Source organism: Sciurus carolinensis, chromosome 14 (assembly GCF_902686445.1).
Source record: "Sciurus carolinensis chromosome 14, mSciCar1.2, whole genome shotgun sequence".
Taxonomy (NCBI): Eukaryota; Metazoa; Chordata; class Mammalia; order Rodentia; family Sciuridae; genus Sciurus; species Sciurus carolinensis.
Window position 1 is genome coordinate 34289217 of NC_062226.1, and position 22970 is coordinate 34312186.

The window sequence follows — 22970 nt, forward strand, 5'->3', positions numbered from 1 at the left end:
CCAGCCCTGCCTGCTTTCCACAGAGGCACCCTCCATGGCGGTGGGTGGGCCAGGGAATGGCGGCAGAACAGGCGGGGCGGGTTTTGTTTCCGTGACCTTTTTCCCCTTTCAATGGATTCACCGCTGTTCTGCGACTTGTCCGTTTCCTTCAGACTCGGTGGAGCTCCAGGTCCGTACACAGCCACCTGCCCAGTCCTCTCGCGGCCTCCGGGGAAGCCCTCACTGCCATCTAGTTGCTTTGTGTCTTCCTGTCACAGCGTGGCAGGGGACTCTGCAGGGGAGGGAGGGGGTATTCCACCGTCTGGCCATGAAGATGTGGGACGGCTGGGCTGAAGGATGGGCTCCTTTAGAATTGAACTTGCAACAACCCTGCCAAAAGCCTATGAGAGGGATTCTTGGCTCTGGGGCCCCTTCTATTCCAAGAAGTCTGTTCCTGTCACTTTTGCAATAAAGCTGCTGCTTGCTAAAAACAAAACGAAAAGAATCTATGAAGGTTGGCCTGCCGTTGGCGGTGTGTGACAGCTCATGTCCTCATCTTTACCAACTGAGGGTCAACAACTGAGGACACAGTTAAAGCCTCAGGTGTTTTGACCTGGAACTAGTGGCTCTGAGACCTCGTCCTGGTCAGAGGAGCCATGACATCTAGAAGTTCACTTTGTACATTTGATCGCCCAAATCCTAGCCATTTCTTTCTAACTGACAACTGGGAATAACTGAAAATATAAAGAAAGTAGCCATGGGAATTATCTTGTCCAACACAAGAGTCCCGAACCCTCACTGTTATTAAACTTCATTCCATCTCTGAGCTGCCAAGTTGTTCTTCTCTGCTCACACACTCCCAGGGAGGGGAGCTTATCACCCTTTGAGACACCCTGCTCTGACCTTGTGTAGCTCTGCTGGTAAGAAAGGGCTTTCTGGTCAAACTCTTGTGGCATAAAGTGGATTCTTACTATGGTGATTTTAAAACATGTCTACAAAATTCTTTGATATGCTTTCCTTCAAAAGGTGGAGTCTAATTCCCCTGCCCTTGAGCAGGGGTTGTGCTTAGTGACTCACTCCTAACAAACAGAAAATGGCACAAGAGACTTGGTGTGATTTCCAAGGCTGGGTCATAAAGATGTTTGAGACTTTCTTCTTTCTCTACCTTGGATCACTTGCTCTGGGAAAAATTAGGTGACCAAGCACCCCTTGGATTCCTGGCCCTCAGAAACTTTGAATTAATCCATGTTTCTTGTTGTTTTAAGCCAGGACTCTGAAGCTGTCACTAAATTTGGGGGTAATTTGTTACACAGCTGTAGATAGCTGATATACTTACAGATAATGTTTAGTTAAAAAAAAAAAAAAAAGCCAAAACCAAATTATCTGATGTGGAAAAACAAGAAAACACAAATCTACTTCCTTTAGTTTCCTTTTAAAATATTAAGCACAGCCTCATTGTCAGATATTGGAAGAAAGAGTGGGAATATGGTTAATATCCCCTAGACATTGCACATTTTCTCATTTGAGGGTCATGTCTTCAGGTTTTGTTTGTTCTGAGGAGTGTGGACCCTCTGGGCCCTGAGGGTTCTGGGGATGGTCTTCTGAAGGGCAGCTGGGTTGGGAGTTAGGAGGGTGAATCAGGAAGGACAGAGAAACACCATTTGGTTATGACCTGGATGGGTGGGGGCCTAGGCACCTTGTCTGTAGAGTCTGATCCCTGGGGGCTAACAGGGTCTCTCTTGTCCATAAATAGTCAGTACACCAATGTTCCAACCCAGCTCTGCTGCTAACCTGATCTGTGACCTCAGGCAAGTCCCATCCCTTCTCTGGGTCTCAGTTTCCCAACTGTAATAGGAGCTGGGTTGGACATTTTCTCAGTGTCCTGTGGCCCTAACTCAGAGCCCCTGAGTTCCTTCTGACTCTCACCGGGTGTCAGGGCAACTTAGGAGGCCACAGAACATTGGAGATAAGGAGGCAGTTGAGCAAACAAACAGCCTCAGAATCCCAGTTCCCCACTGCTGTGAGCCAGCCGGCCAGCTCCAGGTCACCCTGGGTAGAACTCCCCAAGTTCCTTTCTTTGGCCGTATAAGGAGAAAGGACAGAGTCTCACTGACACAGGTTACAAGCACAAGGATTGGGGCAAAAGCTTGTCCTCCAAGGACCTCAGTGACTAACCAGGAATGAGGAATAAATCAGACGCCACTCAACACCTTCTCTTTGTCCTACTTCCCGCTCACCCCAGTCCAGGCTGGGGCACCTGAGGGAGGTGGCTTTGCCCAGGCCTGGAGACACACTGTGAGGGAGGTTTAGGGTGGAGGGGGCATTGAGGCCTGGGAGACCAGCGAGGGTTATGGCTGCCAAGATGAGGGACCTGACTAGAACTGGGCCGGTCCGGGAGGAGGAGGGATTGGGTGGAAGTGGATCTCAGGAGGGGCTCTGGGGACCCAGGCCCAGGGGAGGACCACCTGGCACAGTTTCATCTTCTATCCATTGAAAGAATCTTTATGAGCATTAAATGGACACAAAGCACCCAGTACAGCTCCTAAGGGCTCATGTGCCTGCTTGGTAAATTAACCCTTAGAATGTCTGAACTCCCTAGATCACCTGGCATGATCTTAAAAGCTACCAGAGTTTATCTCCTTAGAAGAACAGTCTTATTATCCTCATTTTCCAAGCAGGGAAACTGAGGCTCAGGGAAGCAAATTTTTTGCAACCAGGGTGTTCAGCCGGGGCGAGGGCAATGGTCAGTCAGCACTGGCTCAGTCTTGGGTTCTAGGGGGACAGCAGTGACAGGCAAGATGGGCCATTGAATGACAGGAGGCCAGTGCTCCTGTGGCCTACGGCTAACATTCTGCCGGGAAGTCAGGTTTCGGCTGACTCTGGGGAGACCCTGCCTCCTGCCTGGCCAGGCCTGGAGTCACATGAGCATTCAAGCCCAGGCCTGGCCTGGGCCTCTGCCAAGCCTGCTGCATGCCTTTGTTCCATCCCGCTGGCCCTCCTGCCTCAGCAGAGCAGAGTCAGCAGTGGTCAGGGGAGGGGGCAGGAAGGGTAGAGGTGGGGAGGGCTGGATCAGAGACCAAAGCAGGGAATTCACCCAACAGGGATGCTGCTGGCCTGTGTGGCCTCTTCATATGAATTGGAAAAAAAGTGTCCTCTCTGGGTAAACAAAGCCCCAGAACGAGGCACCAGCTTGGAGGATGGACTGTGCACTGCATTTTGCTCTGCCTGCCACCGCAATGTGCAGTGAACAGTATGCACGACCATCCAGGGCAACCTTGCTTACCAAGCACCCTGACAGGACTGGGACCTGGGCTGAGCCCTGGGATATGGAGATAGCTCAGACACAGCACAGCTTCTGAGAAGTCACAGGGAAACAGAGGTGATAGGGGAACCCAGAAGAGGGAGCATGGGGCAGAGGCTCGGAGGAGAAATGAAGGCTGAGAGAAGAAGGCAATTGGCCACTGGCTCTCAAAAAAAAAAAAAGCCTGCTAGGTGGTGTCCACCAGGTGACTTCAAGGTGCCAGCATGCCCTGTGCTATCACTGAACTGGAGCTGGACTGGACAGACATGCGTGTCAGTCGTGCCAGCTGATTCCTGCTGTTCTGGAACATCACTTGGACAAAGGAGAGGTTTCAGGTGAACCTGAGGAAGAGGGGTTTCTCCAGGTAGGGAAGAGGGCAGGGAGAACATTCCAGAAGGCAGGAGCAGGACTGGGAGCAAGTTGCGAAGAGTGTGGAAAGAAAGGGCTCCAACTGGGAAGAGGTGAACAAAGTCTGCTGGAGACCAGCGAGGTTTTTCTTCTTGGCCTGGACAGAATCACACACCTGTTAGGATTTGTTAGGCTGTGTATTTATGTTTGATGGACTTCCTGTCTGTCATACTTTACAATAAAAAGCTTAAAGTACTGTTAATCTCACTTGGGAATAACAACTGTTTATGATTTTGAGATATTTTTCTTCCGATCTTTTTCCTACATATACATTTACATAACCATCCATTCACAATTTTCTTGTAGGAAAGAAAAGACAAAATAAACAACCCTGAGTTTCTCATCCATAAAGAAGAAAGCATTTTAATATTGGAAGCCAGGTGCGGCTGTGGACCGAGTATGGTTTTGAAGTCAGAAAGAACCGGGTGCAAATCCTGCTTCCTAAATGCTGACTGTGACCCTGAAGAAGTTGCTTGTCTAAACCTCTCTGAGCGGTTTTCTCTTCTACAAACTGAGGTTGGTAATACCTGCATCCTGCAGGGTTGCGGAGATCAGAGACGATGGATACAAGGCGGTAGGTAACACAGAGCTGTTGACAGGAGACCCTCTGCCATGTAATTACAAGTCACTGTTACATACAACTTTTGTTATGAATCTCCTCTTAGAAAGTTGGTTGCCCAGAGATAGATGATGGAACCGCAGAAATCAGAGAGAAACAGTAACTCCCTCAAAATAAAGACAAACTAGAATCTGCCCAGGGAGCAACTTGAATGGCAAGGACATTCAAAATCCCCATTAGCAAAGGAGCTGAATAGGCACTTCACAGAAGAAGAAATACAAATGTTCACCATCTCCACCAATTAAAGGAATGCAAATTAAAATCACACTGAGATTCCATTTCACTCCGGTCAGAATGGCAATTATCGAGAATGCAAATAATAATATTGGTGAGGATGTGGGGAAAAAGTTCACTTATACATTGCTGGTGGGGCTGCAAATTGGTGCAACCACTCTGGAAAGTAGTGTGGAGATTCCTCAGAAAACTTGGAATGGAACCACCATTTGACCCAGTTATTCCACCCCTTAGCATATACCCAAAAGACTTAAAATCAGCATACTACAGTGACACAGCCACATCTGTGCTTTAAAGCAGCTCCACTCACAATAGTTAAACTATAGAACCAACCTAGATGCCCTTCAACAGATGAATGGATAAAGAAACTGTGGTACATACACACACACTGGAATATTACTCAACCATAAAGAAGAATGAAATTATGGCATCTGTGGGTAAATGAATGGAACTAGAGAATATCAAGCTAAGTGAAATAAGCCAAACCCCAAAATACCAAAGATTGAATGTTCCCTCTGATATGTGGAAGCTAACTCATAACAAGGGGTGGGGTGGGAGACAAGAATAGAAGTCCATTGGATTAAACAAAGGGGAATGAAAGGGAGGGAGGGGGGATGGGAATGGGAAAGACAGTAGACGGAATCAGACTTCACTTTCCTATGCTCACATATGAATACACAACCAGTGTAACCCCACATCATGTTCAACCACGAGAATGGGAAGTCATACTCCATGTATGTAAATGTCAAAATACATTCTACTGTCACGTATAACTAAAGGGAACAAATAAAAAGAACATAAAAGCCCCACTGAGTGGAGGTGACTGAAGAAAGCAGGGATGTTTAGTCCAGTGGTTTATGAGATCTGTGACCAGATGTCCTGAGGATAGCAGAGAGCAGAACTAAACCCAACAAACGGGGCTTGTAAAGGGAGCCAGCTGGTCTGAGTCTAAGGAAGGACATTCTCGAAGCCGAAGAGTGAAGGGCGAGGGTGGTGAGGAGGGAGCGCCCCAATCCTAGGAGGTTGCAGGCAGAACTGCTGAGCATGTAGTAGCAGTGATGAGCAAGGAAGGCCGCAGGGCGCAGGGTGTGGACCGGTGGAGCCCCCACAGCTGGGCCCTGGAGCGTCCATAATCAGCGTCTCTGCTCCACACAGCAGCAGGCTGACGACGCAGAACCGGGAGGGGCGCTTACTCAAGGGCACCGGGACACCCTGCTCGTCTTACCTGGTTATCGATCTTCAGTTCCACCAGAGAAGTGTTGTGTGGAAGGGCTTCCACCAGGCGCAGGATCCCAGCTCCAGAAATGAAGTTGGATTCCACGTTCAGCGTCTTCAAGACCTTGTTCACCTTGAGCATCTCAGCGAGGGCCTTGACCCCGGGAGAAAAGCAGGGACACCCATGAGTCACCCTGGCAGGCTGGAGCCCCTCTTGGGTGGATCCATCAATTCCAAAGGGGACAGGCAAGATGATCTCCATTAACGTCTTCACCTGCGCCACTCAGCCTGGGTCTCTCCTCCCCCTCAACCATCCCTGGCTCCTGAACACCCCTGCTGGAGAGTCCTGGGCTGCCTCCATGGCCTGCTTCTCCTCCTCCTGGGACAGGCTCGGCTCTCACTGCCTTCTTCCGGCAGGGCTACCCGCAATCCCCACGTGCTCAGGGCCTTCCCACTGATTCCCCTGGCCTGCCATTGCTGCCTCCAGAATGTTCTTTCTGCTTCACTTGTCGAAACCCTGCCTGTCCTTCAAGGACACGCTCGGTGTCCCTTTCTGCAAGTTAGCTATGTGTCCTCATAGGATTTACCCACAACTCCCTCATGGAACTGCGCTCCTCGGTTCACAGTTGTTTCTGTATTGGTGTGTCTCTGCCGTCATACTATAGACCCTTGGGCTGAAAACACACCCTAGTGTCCCAGGTTGCCCAGAGTGCCCACGCGGAGCCCAGCACATAGTAGGGCCTCAGGCAGCATTTGCTAGGAGACCAGTGCAGGCTCAGCCTCCCCTGTATGCTCTCAGCTTCTCTACTGCTCTTTCCTTTGAGCTCAGGGAGCAGAAGAGGAGGGCTGGAAAGCACCCCCCACAAGGCAGGCAGCAGGGCCAGCTGGAGGAGGGCTCAGGTGGCCCTCAGCACGTTTCAGAGAGATGCAGCCAGGGTGTAGATGACAATCAGAGCCTCTGAAGGAAATGAGGTAATTAGCAGTTGGTGGAAACGATGTGTCATGGGGGAAAGAAGACACCAACAGCTGAGAGGCCTGGGACACAGGGATCGGTGGGCCCTGAAGGGACACTCGGAGCCAGGAATGCCTGCTGTGTGGTACTGTCCCTGCAGAGGCTCAGCTCCCAGCAAATCTTCTATGCTAAAATCATCCCCTCCTGGGCCATAGCACTTCAGTGTGCCCTGGGATGGTGTGGCAGCTTTCTCTAGGACCATGCCTGTCTTCTGAAAAGGTTAGCTCTTCCAGAGGGTCCCTATCTGGGTCCTATCTGGGTCCCCACAGCAGTCCCTGGCCCCCAGAAGGACCTGGCCTGGCCTAACCACCAAAGTATTTAGCAGCCTTAGGCAGGTGTTCCAGGCCACTGGACTGACATGCTGGCGGCTGAGCAGGTCTTGGGGGCTGTCATGTCACTTGATAACCCCCCGCTTGTTGGAGCATGGTGGAGGGCACAGGAGAAGAGCCAGGGCAGGCCACAGGGTCACTTACAGAGCTCTGGCAGCCTGGCTCAGCCACTGGTGTGGGGCATTTCAGGATTCGACAATGGGTGTGCAGGTATAGACAGGCTGATATCAGCTGTCGGAGTGGCACAGAGTCTGTGCCCCAAAAACATCTGTGGCATCAAGCTGAGTGCCAGCATGGACATGCCTGGTTTCTGGTCCATGCCCAGGTAGTGTCTGGGGCATGTGGCTTTGCCAGCTATGTCACCAAGGGCAAACTCAATCCAGAGTTTCCCCCCTGGCAGCCATGGACGCTGTGAGCTATTTTTATCACTCCAAAAATATTGAAGAAAATTTTCCCTCTTCTTTTAAAAATCAGAAAAGAACTTATTGCAACTAAATGGATTATTGCCACCTCTGTAAGTTGATTCCTGCACTTTTTACTTGCCACTGGTGTTACACGGTGCTGTTAGCTTTTAGTGGCCTGCCTGGCCAAACGGACCAGTGTGTTCATGAAGTGGGAGCTGAGACCGTCACAGTTGAATTCCCAGAGCCTAATTCAGGGCGGAGCGCAGAGAGACTCTCAGTAACTGTGCATTGAATTTTTTTTTTAAATCAATGGTTATTTTATGATAAATAAAATTTAATCAGTAGTATCTTTCAGGACAAGGGGAAGGTAATAAAATCGGTCACTTGGGACCCACAGATAAAGACAGTGGGCCTAGAAATGAGAAACTGAGGCCCAGTGAGGGCAGAACCCTACCCCAAACGTGAGGAACTGAGTGGACAGATCTGACTTTACGGGTACGTGACTTCACTTGACTCTCATGTCCGCCTCTCTCTGTGACTTGGACAAAGCAAGCTGCCTGACCCCTCTGAGCCCTCAATCTTCAGGTGCAGAGTGGGGAGGCCCACACCACTGAGAGCGGGTGGCCATGAGGATTAGCTGGGGTGACCACAGGTGGTACTGGGTGACGGCGGTCCCACGCACGTCCCTTCCTGATTCCTAGCGCCATCCTTTCACCTGGATACAACCGGTCCTGAGGCCACAGGCATAACCCTCACTTCAGGCCCCCCAGCATCAGGGCAGCAGAATGGAGAGGTACATACGAAGGCCACAGGGTCATTGCTCCGGGTCCCCACGATGCTGAACTTCTTCACATAGGAGTTTTCTTTCAAGGCTTCTGCATACGCCTTGAGGGTGGGTATAGGGATATTCTGCAGAGAGAAAGGCAGCAGAGGGTGACCAGCAGTCCCCACCTGGGACAGGTGGACAGCACCTGGGGCGGTCACCCTCTGACATGCGCAGCTGGGCTCCTAGTCCCAACATGTGTCTAGTCAGAAGGCTGAATGGATTTTGTCCCATATGGCAAAGATGTGGGGAGAGATTTCTGGCACATAAATTGAGAAAATCACTTCTGAAATTCTCAGACGGGACACACAACTCTCTTCTGTGTGTGTAAGGGCCAGGCTGCAGCCACACAGCCACTGCAGTGTGTCTGACTCTGTGTGACTCTGGGGAACTCTCTCCTCTCTGGGCCTGTTTCTAGAAATCAGAATTGGGGACTTCACTAGATACTAAGAGATGTCTATCTAGCCAGAAGGCTCAGCTCTGGCGGGGCATCAACGATTCCTAGGGAACAATTACAAATTGCTAATGCCAGGGCCTATCCCAAACTAATAAAATCAGAATCTGGGCATTGGTGTGTGTGTGTGTGTGTGTGAAATACTGGGGATTTAACCCAGGGGGGCTCTACCACTGTGCCCCACCCCCAGTCTTTTTTATTTTAGGACAGACTCTCTGTTAGTTGCTGAGGCTGGCCTTGAACATGGGATTCTCCTGCCTCGGGCTCTGAAGTTGCTAGGATTACAGGCATGCACCACTGTGCCCAGCTGGTACATATATTTTTAATGTCCTCAGGTGAGGATCACTGACTTAACTGTCATGAAGCAGTTGGATCAGATTAGGAAAACAGAGGCCTGGAGGGAGTCTGAACCTTGGTGGAGGCCTCACAGGGAGGTTCTGCCACTTGCGCCTCTCTGGGGTGGCATTCACTGCCAGATTGCATGACTCTGTGTTGTGCCAATGTCCCTCTTGGGCACCCACAGACAACTGAGGCACAGAACATGCCTGGTTGTTTTTCTGTTGAGCTCTCATTTCAGAGTGAGTGTCACTCAAGCTCCCGAGGGAGCGGAGTGGGGAGCCAGGCGGAGGAGAACCCTGGGGCACAGGTTTCCAATCTGATGTGCCTCGGGACTGGCAGACACTGAAAGAAAGTGGAGAAGAAAGGAAAGAGGAGCGGGAGCCCAGGGCTGGCTTCTTGTCTTACGCCCACCTCCCCAAACGAATCCCGCTGGCCTGGGGCTGAGCAGGTGGTGGGCAGCTGTGCCCGCCTCTGCATTCCTCCTGCAGCCTTTCCAGGGTGGGGCTGCTGGTCCACCTGTCCCTCCTCTGCCCGGATGGCCACACGGGGAGAGGTCCACAGAGATGAGGACAGACAGTTCAGCTATTTCCTTGGACACTTGGGCCAACAGCTCCCTTCTGTGGCTATAAAATGAGGCTGGATCAGAACATGACCCAGCAGGAGGTGGGAGTGATGGCTGGGCAGGGCCTTGTGGGCACTGGACTCTTCCAGCCTCAAGATCCTGTGACGCAGTGTGTGTCTGATTCACGTTTTTATCTCAGAGAATCTCTGGTTTTAAAAAACACGGCAGGTTTCCAGATGGAAGCTGGGTTGACCTGTGGCGAACATCTGGGCCTGATGTCCTCGGACAGAAACCAGGACCCTGGGATACGCTTGTTTACACCGTCCACCCCTTAGATACTCCCATCTGTGAAGTTTGCCATCTGATTCAGAAACATTCAGAGACCAAACAGGCCTGGACTGTGGGAGTCTAGGTGACATGGATCCGCGCCCTGCCCCCCCCACCTCCACGCTCACACAGGTGAAGTGAAATAAAGGAACTTTACCCGGATATTATTGAGGTTGACCTCTTCAAGTTCCGGGTCATTGTTCTTTATCCGCTCCAGTGTTTCCTCTACGTCAGTTGAGTTTGGTTCTTCGTCGGGCACAGGCTTGTACTGTGTAGGTTTAATCACACCTAGAGTGACCAAGGAAAGGGAGGTGGCTCACGGAAAGACAGGGATGACTTTCTTTCAACACAAGGACACCCCGAAAGGGAGCATGGGCAGAGTTTGGGGGCATGGGAAGCCTGTGCATCACAGGGGCTAGAAGGAGCCCTGGGAAGGAGCCGGGAGGTTGGGGCTCTCCCTGGGTTCTAGCTTGACTTCTGCAAGAACTGGGTGAATCTCTCAAACTCTGAACCTCCAACCCTCATCTGTAAGGTAGGGGTAGTCCTTCGCCCCACGCTCATCATCTCAGTGGGCTCCGGTGAGGACAAGATGAAGCCTGGGAAGAAAGGAAATGTCGACGTCTTCCAAAAGGAAGGGATCTTACTCTTCTGGCACCTTCATTTCCCTTTGGGGCCAAACATCATCTTGGAAGAGTGCAGTGGAATAACTACGACCATGTGATACTGTCCCAGGAAAGGACAAAGGGATTCATGGAACAGACCCACCTGGGTGTGTGCCAGCCGATGAGGAAGGGGGCACCTCACACCAGTGGGGAAAGGATAAATGTCACCACCGGGGTGATATAATTAGGTATTCATTCACAAAATGGAAGTTTAATCTCATCCCACAAACAAAATGTGAACTCCAGGTGGATTAAGAAGTTGGACATAAAAAGTAAATCTCCAAAACTTTGAGAAGAAAACGTGGGACAGTATTTTATGATGTTGGGATGAAGAAGGCCTCTGTAAACAAAACAGAAAATTCCAGGACCCTCAAAGGACGATCTGGACAGATTTGGGTGGACACGATTTTAGAACTTCTGCAAAAAGTCAGCACACTAGTGAGCAGAGGAAGCTAGATTCAGGAGGACACATCTCCTCCAAGGTGCCCTCGGTGAGCGGGCAAGGGGGCACCTCCAGGAGTCAGGGCTGTGTACTCACTGTTGAGTCCCTCCTTGTTCACAATGGAGCTGCTGCCCAGGGCCTGGTAGTACTGCTGGTTGCTCATGAGCGTGTGCATGCCCAGGATAGCTGTGGGGGCAAAGGAAGTTCCCTGACTGCTCCTGCAGACAGAGACATCTCCCAAGGACCCACCTTTCCCACCCCAGAAACTTGGCTCACAAAATGGCTAGAAACACTTGTGCAAAAAATGTTAAAATGTAATGTTATCTTTACTCTCACCTCCATGTAAGCGACTCTTAGATCAGTCCTGCCCAGACTTCTCTGACCACTGCCCTCAGATCCCCAGGTCACCCCGAGGTCCTACTGGCAGGTCCCACTCAACTCGGCCTAACAGAAGGAAAACTCAGCTTCTCCATCTTCCTGTGGATCCCTTTCCATCTTGTCCTATGGCTCCCCCTCCCCCCAAGCCCATTCCACCTCCCGGGGCCCCTGGTTTTCTCACCTCCCATGCCATCTCCTCCATCCTGGTTGAGGCCCTATCTTTTCTAGGTTGTACAGATGGTGCCTGTACAACTTACGATTTTTGACTTTACAATGGCATGAAAGCAACATGCATCAAGTAGAAAACACTTTGAATTTTGATCTATTCCCAGGCTAGCCAAACTTGGGAAGATTCCCTCAAGATGCTGGGCAGTGGCAGGGAGCCCGGCTCCCACAATCACAAGGGGAAACAGCCGAGACTCTCCAGGGTACTGTGTTGTGATGTCTGCAAGGCCGGGGTATTCAATTGACGTGGGCTATCTTCAACTTACGGAGGGTTATCAGGATGTCCCCCATCATTAGTTGAGGTGCATCTGTATTATCACAGCTGTGGAATAATGGTTGTCCTGTCCTTCTGACCCTCTCCCTCCCAACATTCAGCACAGAGAAGCCAGAAAGATCGTTCTGGAAATGCCAATAGGACTCATCACTTCCACACTCAGCGGTTCTTCTGCTCAATTGCTTCTCAACATTTAGTGAGCACCTGCTCAGAGGGCCTGGCTGGGGCATAGGGCAGGGAGGACAGGAAGGTCAGGGGGACAGGGACACTGAGTGAGCATCCGCATCATTCAAAAACATAAGCCCGGGGTATGATAAGTGTTGGAAAGGTCAACATGTTTGGGAAGAACACCAAAGGGGCTCAGGAAGGGAAGATGCTTATGCTGGACAAGTCAAGAGAAGGGGCCCAGGTGGTGGGTGGGAAAGCTGAGGCAGACCAGTGAGACTTGAGGCTGCGGTGGTGGGCAGAGAGGGGCCTGTGGTGGTCATAACAAGGGCTGCAACACCACCCCCACTCCCTGAGTTCAAGCACCAGGCTAGGGAAGGAACTGTAGGTCAGTGATTCTCAGTCTGGTCGCAGGGTGGAATGCTTGGGACTCTAAACTCCTAATGCCCAGAACCACCTGGGACGAATTAACCTAAGATTTCTGGGGGTGGGGCCTAGGCATCTGCATTTTTAACACTCTCCAGAATGTTTCCAGGGGCAGCCCAGGTTAAGAACCATTGTCGGACGCTAATTTGTACAACCGCCCTCTCGAGAAGTTTCTTCACATGCGTGAGGTTGCATCCTGCAGGGTCTTCTGGGCTGAGATGAGTTGAGATGTCTTTTCCTGGTGTGGCCTGGGAAGCCCGTGAAACCTTGAGCAGGAAGTGAGCTGGTCTATGGAGGGAGCAATGGACGGGAGTTCAGTGTGCAGCTGTCCATGGAAGGAGAGTGGCTTGTGATGGCCAAATCCAAGCCCCAGAGCTTGGCTCCACCAGCCGGCACCGCTGGCTCTGCCTCAAGAGCTTGTTGCTTACCTGCTTTCCTTCTGCTCTGCTACTATTTATCACTGCTCAGTAACTTCTCCTGCTTTCACCAGACTGTCCCTTCTGCTGATGATTCTCCACACCAAGAGAAATTGGAATTTCAGATAGACAATGAATAATCTCTTAGTATTATAAGTATGTCCCATTCAATATTTGGGATATACTCATATTAAAAAGTTATTTATTGTTTATCTGACATTCAAATTCAATGGACATCCTGTATTTTATTCAACCACTCTACCTCACCCTCCTTTAAAACTTGGGGTAAATTTCCTCCTCCAGGGAGTCTTTTGGGATTCCTCCCTCTCCCTCTCTGGTTCTCCCAAAATACCTGTTGTCCTTATTACAGCACAGAGGACCCACTGGGAGAGATATCCAGGTATGTGCATGCCCCTCTGCTGGACTGTGGGCTTCCAGAGGTCAGGGAAGAACATTCTTTGTCTCTCTTTCACCCCTCTCTTAATATAGTAGGTATTTGGTAAATATTTGATGATAATTTGTTTTTAAAACCAAAAGCCATTTCATTAGATATAGTTTCCAGTTAGAGAGGTAATATGAGAGTTCTTAATGAAGAGTCAGGAGACCCTAGTTCTGGCCCTGACTATGCCCTTGGTGTGACCTTGGGAAAGTCCTCCTCCCTCTGGGCTTCAGCCTCCTTGGTTCAACCAAAGGGTGATGGAAGACCAATTGTTCTCTCAATCATGGCTGCACATGCAAATAACCTAGTGGGCTTTAAGCCCGTAACAATGCCAACTTCGCCCTGCACAGATGATACAAATCTCTGGAGAGATGTTTTTTAACCTCCTTGGGTGATTCTGAAGGCCCACGGGAGCCAAGAACCATAAGATGAAATGATCTGAAAGTCCCTTCTGCTTCTCACATCCTAAAATTAGCCGTGCCTGTTCATCACTAAGGAGAACGGATAGGGAGAGAGGCACTGCACTTTTTTGAGCTCTCAAGGTTTTAATTTAGGCTGCATCTATGTGGGTAGCGGGAGTCAAGACCTGAGTCAGCGTCAGGTGAGTCACATCCCTACGAGGCGCCTCCTGGAGCTGGTGAGCGAGGCTCCCACACACAGTGGCCCATGGTTCTGGGCTGTGACCGTGTTTTCAGGTTGGACGCGCAGTTTGGAAAGGTTACGGGAAACCCTGTGAAAGAGGTAACCTTGTGTGGTGCCTGCTCTTCCACATACAGAGAGGTGGAAAATGGAAAGTGGATTTGGAGCTTGAATGCCAGCTTCCTGGGATGCTCTAGAGAAGGGGGCAGAGGCAGGGAAATTATGGGGGCTGAGAGCCCTGGGTTCCAGCCTGGGCCTTGGTCCTAATTTTCTGGGTAACCCTGGACAGTCCCTGGGTGTCCCCTCTGGGGCTTCAGTGTTCTCATTGTAAAGTGGAGGGTGTTGAAGTGCTGAACTTGAACCTTCCGTGGGCCTCAGTCGACAGCCACACAGTTTCTCATGGTTTTCTCCTGTTTGATTGTTCACAGTAAACATCCAGGCAGCCCCATCAAACCCTCCACTTTCCAGGGAAATGGTTCACCAAGACCTTTCAGCAAGGACTCTCCTGGCTTCTAAGTTGGTGTTCCTGCCTATTAGGTGACTAGCAGTTCTGGAGTTCTAGAACATCCCCTCAACCTGGGAATTCTAAGGACCATTCCATATGTTCTAGGAGGTGCTATGTCAAAAGCAGGCCTGAGGAGGAGTAAAACCATTTGGCAGCTCAGAGGAAATCAAGGTGGAAGGAAGAAGAAAGGAGGGAAGGAGGAGAGAGGGAGGGAGGGAGGAAGAGGGGAGGAGCCTAGAGTGGTGCCTGGTGGTCCTGAAGCCAGCGCCGCCTTCCCCAGCCCTAGGCAGGAGATGGTGACCTTCTCCCTCACAGGGTCCTTGTGTGCTCCACGTCACCAGGAAGAAAACAGCACGTCCACACGGTCTGTTGCTTCGTTCTTTGTAGATTCTGGCAAAGCTGAATTTAACACTGGGGGACTTGATTTCTTTCTTTCTTTCTTTCTTTCTTTTTTTTTTTTTTTTTAAGTCTAGATCTTCCTCAAAACTCAAAAAGAACTATTTTTGAACTCTGAAATAGAACATTGAGTTCTGCTTCCTCTCTCTGCCTTGGCAGGCCTCACTCGTTTGTGATTCTACTCGGGACACAGAGTGAGCATGCATACACAGCCCCAGCTCCTCCAGCTGCCGGCAGCTGGGCCTAGGCTGCCAGGTGTGCTTATCCTAGGGGCAGGTGAGAGAAAGTGACTGGCCCAGGACTCAGGTGCCTAGAAGCCCCTCCCTGACAGTCCAGGATAGGAGCAGGACGGGGCCGAGGGATGAAAGCACCCGGGGTGATCTGGCCAGGACTGTCTCCAAGAAACACAGAGCTGGGGCAGGCTGACTGTCCTTGGGGGCTGGTGGCCTGGGGGTGCCCTTTTAAAGGGTGGGTGCTCATGTATCATTTCGCATTTGCCAGGTATTGTCTAAAGTTGGCCCACAAGGGCAGGAAATGAGCTGTTCTCTAGTATTCTTTCACCAGAGCTTCGTCCAGGGCAGGGTACACAGTAGGTAGGTAGGCGGGCCCTGGGTACGTGGTGCTGACTGTGTGCATGAGAGGCCAAACAAAGGCTGGGATGATGGAAGTCACCATCCCTGCCTGGGCGTTGACTGGAGGTGACCCCTTGTCCTCCCACGTTTCTTCCTCTGCGGGTCACCCCACTCATGGCTCCACACACCCTCCTTGAGAAAGGAGCCAATCCGTACCACCATCACTCTTGGGGGCCTGCAATGCCGGGTGCTTCCGGCCACCAAGCCTGGCATCATCTGGGCCCCTCAACTTCCAACATAGCGCTAGAACAGCAGGTCTCTGGGAATTTGCTTCATTTGCCCGCCATGTTGTGACCAGTAGAAGCGACAGGGCGGAGAGCAGCCCCACTGCACCTGGGACCCGGTGGTGCTCAGCAAATATCCCTCCTTCCAAGAGGCACTGCCACCTTTCAAATGGCTGAGACCATGACGGGCCTCTGGGGACAACCAGTTAGCACGGGGGATGGACTCAGCCCCAGCTTCTTCCCAGACACCGGAAGGTAATGGACAGGTAATAAAAAGGAGCCCAGCGGCAACAAAAATAAAGAGCAGCAGCTTCCAGAAAGCAGCACAGAAACTTCACCCAGCGTCCTGTTCTGTGGGGCTCAGGCACGGGCAGGAGCCGAGGTTCTGACAGCAGTCATTTGATAATCCCTTGGAGCCGCCTAAGGAGGGGAGTGATGTCATGCAGGGTGACCGCAGGAGAGAGTCCAGGATAAAAACAGCCTGGAGGCGCGGACCAGGGCAGCAGCCCTCCTGAACGCCTCCCTCAGGAGGACCCTCCCTGGGGCCTGGAGGGGAAGAGGTTGGCTGAGACACGTGGGCATCGTGGGAGACCTGATATGACTCATGTGGCTTCTGACACAATAAATCCTCAACTGCAAAGCAAGGTGGGTTCCTGAGTGAAGTGTTCCCTTCCTGCCTCCCAGAGCTCTCTGCACCTGCGCTCCGAAGGGCGAATGGAAGTCACTCTCTCCCAACCTGTGTCCTTTGGTTGCTGCCCTTGGTCCTTCCGCACACTTCTTGTCTCCCGAGGAAAGGGCTGTTTGTACTCAGGGCCACGCACCTGCTCTCTCCCTTCACTCCTCGGTCCCTGAAACCTGGCTTCCACTGCCACTGCCCGGGTCACCCTGGGCACATGGTTGAAGAGTCGAAGTCACTGCCCTTTTTCCATGGCCCGCCTGCTACCGATGAGCACCATCCCCAGCTCCCTTCCCTGCCCCGAAAGCCATCAGGAGTCACGTACAGCCACCCTGGAGAAGCCAAGAGGCCAGTGGACGCCATGAGGTGGAGACAGCTGCAGCCCCACCCAGTCCTTGGCTCGCAACCTCCGAGACACTCCATCAGCCCTGAGCCCCTGAGCCCCTGAGCCCCTGTTCTGTCTCCTGGCTCCCGTGTCAGGTCTGCCCATCTTGTCTTGGCTTCTGGTTTCCAATCCATCTGTGGTTAACGCCACCGAGCTAGGTTGGCGTCATTTCTTCCACCTGCCCCCTAACGTCTCCTACCCTGGCCTGGCACGAGCCCCTCCAGAGCCCAGGCCCCAGTGACCATGTACACTGCCTGGAGTTGGCAACGCTAATCATGCCCGGATCTCTGTCCCAAATGGGGACTCCTTGCAGAACTCCAGAACTTTGTGCATAACTGTCCCCATCTGGGTGACCCAAGGTACCTGAAATGTCACAGGCCTGAAAGCAAACTCAGTTATTTCCCTTACTGCTATTCCTACTTTATTAAGGGCACTGAGAGTCACTTAATCTCTGGGGCCAACTCTTCCCTGGACCTCACTTACAGCTGCTCCCCTCCTTTCCTCTCTCCTGCCTCTGGCCTTCAGAATCTCCCCAGCCTGGGTGATGGTGAGCAGCCCCCAAGGCCCTCACTGAGTCTGGGGGTGCAGTAGAATGGGGAGCACACAGGTTGCAGAGGTGTCCGACCCTCATTGGGGTGGGACGGAGGGTGTCTGGGGCAGGAGTTAGGTGGAAGGGTGAGCAGCAAAGGGCTCCAGATATCTGGTCACCTTCTGGAGTTTCCCAGGCTGTTTGTGAAGATCACATGGAAACACACATCAGAGAGTGTCTGAAACGTGAGACACGAGGGTGACACCCTCAGCCCTGCTCAAGGTTTTAACCAGGTGTCTTCACACTGACCCTTTGTACGCCTCCCCAGCTGGACACGCCTGGGACCTGGCTTGTTTCCCTCTATTTTCCTTCTGGGGATTTGATGCAAGTGGCTGGGACGGGGCCCCTTGCTGGCCCTCCCTGGAATACGTTCCCGTCCCTTGGGGAGGGGTTCTCATGGCATCAGGTGGCTCTGTGATATGATGGGCTTGAGTGGTTTTATCGCTGCCCCTCATTTTGGCTTCTGATAATGGATGTGCCCCCCATGCTGTGGATTGGCACTAGGACCTTGTACACCAGGCAAGTGCTCCACCACCGAGCCACACCCCTGGCCCTGAGAGTGGAGTTTTATCTTAACGCTTTGGTCTCCTTGTTAGAAATAGGGTGTCCCATTAAACTGAACCAAACAATTCTCCCTGCAGATGGGGTAAGGCCTCTGGAAGGCTCTGGAATGCTTCTGGAGTTCCCCTCACCTGCGATGTCACAGAGTTCCGCATCTGAGGCGTTGGCCAAGGCCTCCTCCAGCTCTGGCTCCAGCGTCACGCTTTCCAGCACAGGGTCCACTGGCTTCTGCTTGGGGACCCAGATCTTTCCTGTAAACACACAGGGTGGCTGTTAAGGTATGTGGCTGTGATGGTACCACCTCTGACACTGGTCCTGGACCATGGCAGAGGCTTGTGGAAGGGCCTTTAAGCTTCTCTCTCCGGAGGCCAACTTCCCCAGAGATTGGGAGTCAGGGATCCCAACAGGACACCCCTTAATCGCACTTGAAAAGAAGGATTTCGTAACTTGGTCAAAGTAAACCACTCTGTTCAAAGCATCAGTCATGACTTTAAACCACCCGCAAGCACGAAAAAATACAAAGGAAAATACAATAGAATGTCGGGCCTGGGATGCCCTAACTAAGGCTCTCCTGTGAGGGAAAAAGTTGTAAACATTCCTTAACAAAGCAAAACAAATACACTCAGATCGTGGAAAGACCAAAAGGGGGATGGGGTGCAGTTTATTGGTTAGGGCGCTTGCCTAGCTTGTGCGAGGACCTGGGTGTGATCCCCAGCCACACACACACACACACACACACACACACACACACAACACAAAAAGGGAGCAGAAATACATTCTTGCCTCTTGGGACATTCTATTTTTAAAGTGTCAGGCTCGTGACAGAGGAGGGAGTGAAGCGGGAGACTCACAGATGGCCACTGCATGCCCACTGGTGGGACAGTTGGAGAGATGATGGTGCTCCCCCACCATGGGTGCCAGGAGCTCTTAAAGGGCGCTGGAGATTGCTGCTTGAGAACAAGAAGGAAAATGCCCAAGGCAAATGTGTAAAGAGGCAAGTTCACTTATTTAAGGTTGGCATGTCCCCAAGTTCATGTGTTAGAAACCTAATCCCCAAGTTCATACATGAATGGCGTTTGGAGCTAGGACTGTTGGGAGGTAATCAGGAGTGGAGGAAATCGAAATCACGAGGGAGACCCCAAGGTGGTATTAGTGACTTTTTTTTTTTTTTGGTACGGGGATCAAACCCAGAGGTGCTCAACCACTGAGCCACATCCCCAGCCCTTTTTTATTTTTTATTTTGAGACAGGGTCTTACTAAGTTGCTGAGGCTGGTTTGAACTCATGATCCTCCTGCCTCAGCCTCCGGAGCCACTGAATGACAGGAGTGAGCCACCACACCCAGCAGTATTAGTGACTTCTTACGAGACCTGAACCAGCACACTTGTTCTTTCTCACCATCCAATGTCCCCCACCATGTCACACTGCAGCCAGGAGGCCTCTCCAGCCCATGGACTTCTAGCCTCTAGAAAGAAATTTCTCTTCTCTATGATTCTCCAGTCTGTGGTGTTCTAGTTAGAGCACTAGAAAATGGACTGAGACCAAGACTCTGTGCGTGTGTAGTTCATGCAACAATAATAGAGTGCTTCTTATGTGCCAGACACCTTTCTAGGGACTAGGGGAACAGCAGTGTCCCAGACTTTCAATAGCTTACAAGTTATTGGAAGGAGGCAAGAATCAACAGGTGACGAGATCAGACGGCATTGAGCATCATGGACACAGGAAGATAAAGTCGGGCAAAGGACTGGGAAAGGCAGGATGCGAGTCGGACGAGGTGGGTACTGTCATTTTGAGAAGGGTGGTCAAGGAAGGCTTCACTGAGATGACAGCCTGTGATGTGAGACCTGACAGAAGTAAGGAAAGGAGCCTCAGATGAGAGACAAGACCAAGAGACCCACTTCTGCTGCTGCTATTCAACATTGTACTGGAAGTTCTGGTCAGAGTAGAGAGACAAGAAAAAAAAAAAAGCTGATGGAATTCAGATTGGGAAGAAAGAAGTAAAATTATTTCTGTTTGTAGATGACATGTTCTTATGTGGAGAAAACCTTAAATTTCCACATACAAAAAAATCTGTAAAAACTAATAAATTCAGCAATGTTGCATGGTATAAGATCAATGTACAAAAATAAGTGGTGTTTCTGTACATCAACGATAATCTGAAAAGGAATTCAGGGAAACGATTGCATTTACAACAAGATTTGAAGAATCAAATGCTTGTGGATAAGCTTTCACTGAAAACTACAAAAATTGCTGAAAGAAATTAAAGAAGATCTAAATAAATGCAAAAGTATTCTGAATGCATGGATTAAAAGAAAATATTATTAAGAGGGCAGTATGATCCAAAGTGATCTACAGACAGATTCAATGTAATTCTTATCAAAATCCCAATGACCTTTTTTTGCAGAAAAGGAAAAACCAATCCTCAAGTTCATATGGAATGGCAAGGGTTCACAAATAGACAAAACAATCTTGAAAAAAAGAAATTAGAAGACTCACTGGCCTCAAAACTTAACTGCAAAGCTACATGGTGTGGTACTGTTATAAGGATAGACGTGTAGACTATGAAAGCAAACAGAGTCCAGAAACAAAGTCAAACATAAATAGCAAATTGATTTTCAACAATGGTGCCAAGTCCATTCAATGGAAAAGAATCATCTCTGAGCACAACCAGATATTCACATGCAAATGAGGAGTTGGACCCCTACCTCACACCACACACAAAATCAAACTCAAAATGGATTAGAGACCCAAATATAAGAGCTAAAACTATAACATTCTTAGAAGAAAGCAAAGGCATATTCCTCATGATTGTAGAATTGGCAATGGAGTCTTAAATACAACAGCAAAAGTACCAGCAACAAAAGAAAAAAATTGTTTGGACTTCATCAAAATTAAAAATTTTTGCACATCAAAGGACACTATCAAGAAAGTACAGGACTGGGGATATAGCTCAGTTGGTAGAGTGCTTGCCTGTCATGCATAAGACCCTGGGTTCAATCCCCAGCACCACAAAAAAAAAAAAAAAAAAAAGAAAAAGAAAAAGAAAAAGGAAAAAAAAAAGTACAAAGACAACTTACAGTGTGTGATTAAATATTCACAAACTATATATGAAGGTCTAGTATTCAGAATATACAAAGAATTTTTTACAACCCAATGACGAAAAGACAAACAACCCAACTTGAAAATGGGTAAAGAACTGGAATAGACATTTCTTCAAGGCGGGTATACACATGCCAATGAGCACAGAAGATGCTTCATTAGGGAGATGCAGATGGAACTACACTGAGACACCACTGAACACTCAGGAGCAGGACTAAAAAAAGCAGGAAGTAAGTGTTGGCAAGGATGTAGAAAATTGGATCCCTTATATATTGCTGGTGGGAGTGAAAAATGGAACAGTTGCTATGGAGAACAAGGTTGGGAGTTCCCCAAAATTAAATATAGAATTACCATATGATTCGTCAATCCCACTCTTAGGTATATATCCCAAAGAACTGAAAACAGATATTCAAAGAAATACTTGTTCAGGAATGTTCAATGCAGCCAAAAGGTGGAATCACAATAGACAAAAGGTGGAAATAACCAAAAGGTCTATCCATGGATGAGTGGATAAACAAATTATGGAATATCATTTAGTCATTAAAAAGAAATGCAGTACTGATACTACAATAAGCATGAGTTTGTAGAACATTATACTAAGTGATAGAAACCAGATACACAAAGTCATGTACAGATGATTTCATTTATAGGAAACGTCCAGAATAAATAATCCATAGAACAGATCCGTGGTTGCCAGGGGCTGAGGGAGAGGGGAGTCGAGTATGGGGGAGTGAGGATACCTGGTTTATTCTAGAGAAATGGATGTGTTTTGGGTCTTGATAGAGATGGTGGTCATATAACACTGGGGGTGTACTAAATGCCACTGTTTTGTTGACTTTAAAATGGTTAATTTTATGTCATCTAGATTTTACTTCAATCAACCCTGATCACTGGGCTATTGAGGAAGCACAGCGTGGAGATGAGGGGCTGGTGCAATCGTCCCCGCTGAGAGACCATGGTGATCTGAACCAGAAGCACGGGTGGGAGTGGGGAGGGAGCAGGAACGTCCAGAAGATCTTCACTGAAACGGGATCAGAGCTTATGTTCAGTGGGAGAAATTATTTGACTTAATTTTATTGTTTAAGTTGTTCACAGCAAATACCAATCGCCGCTAAAAGCAAAATACACAACAAGATCATTTGGGGCAAAATGCCTCATAAGCTTCAAACTAATATCAGATTCCAGGGATCTGGAAAGGGGAGAAACACAGGAAAATAAAACACCTAAAAAGGAATTTGACTTCGAAAATGACTGATGCAATGACGAGGAACATTCAATAAATATTTAAGATCTGTGATTTATCAGCCCTCAGCAATAGATGGCTTCAGTGAGATAGGGACTCTGTGACACTGTTAGAAGGACCGAAACTACTTTCTTGCCTTCATCTTACTAGTTGGAATATAAGTGCAATGACTGGAGCTTCAGCAGCAAAATGGACCATGAGGCCAAAAATATATGGCAGGGATGACGGAAGGAAAAGCTAGGAAGGAGCTTGATTCCTGAGGCTGAGAAATATGATGTGTGGCTTACCAGCCCTTGATTGAGTCATTTATTTTTCACTTATTTTTTTCCCAGTATGTGGAGTCGAATCTAATTCTAATGAAGATATTCTAGATGAGGGTGGTTCTGATCTTCTCATTTGGATGGGAATGCCTCCTATTCTGAATTCCTCAGGACCTTTGCATGGGACTATGACTCTTACACATCTTGTGGGGCCTTGGGGTTTGGGGGATGCTGTTTCCTTCAACCCCAGCTAGCTCTTGCCCAGTGTGGAGGGAGTGCTCAGTAAGGGCGAGAGTAAATGGCCCTGAGTGTCAGTTAGAGCTGAGGGT

The 22970-nt window shown here is 49.7% G+C and overlaps 1 protein-coding gene and 1 long non-coding RNA gene across 4 annotated transcripts in view; one reads left to right on the plus strand and one right to left on the minus strand.

The window, feature by feature from the left end:
- Tmod1 (tropomodulin 1) overlaps positions 1-22970 on the minus strand; it is a 78847-nt gene that overhangs the window by 16721 nt on the left and 39156 nt on the right. For all 3 annotated transcript variants that reach the window (XM_047524349.1, XM_047524351.1, XM_047524352.1), the window contains exons 4-8: positions 18172-18291; positions 11207-11296; positions 10164-10294; positions 8303-8410; positions 5767-5910 (exon numbers count right to left, since the gene is read on the minus strand). In XM_047524349.1, coding sequence (XP_047380305.1) covers positions 5767-5910; positions 8303-8410; positions 10164-10294; positions 11207-11296; positions 18172-18291 — 593 coding nt within the window. The remainder of the gene's footprint in view (positions 1-5766; positions 5911-8302; positions 8411-10163; positions 10295-11206; positions 11297-18171; positions 18292-22970) is intronic.
- LOC124964310 (uncharacterized) lies at positions 16309-22118 on the plus strand. The gene is made up of 3 exons (XR_007104920.1): positions 16309-16474; positions 18121-18318; positions 22004-22118. It is a non-coding gene; the product is annotated as an uncharacterized LOC124964310 (long non-coding RNA).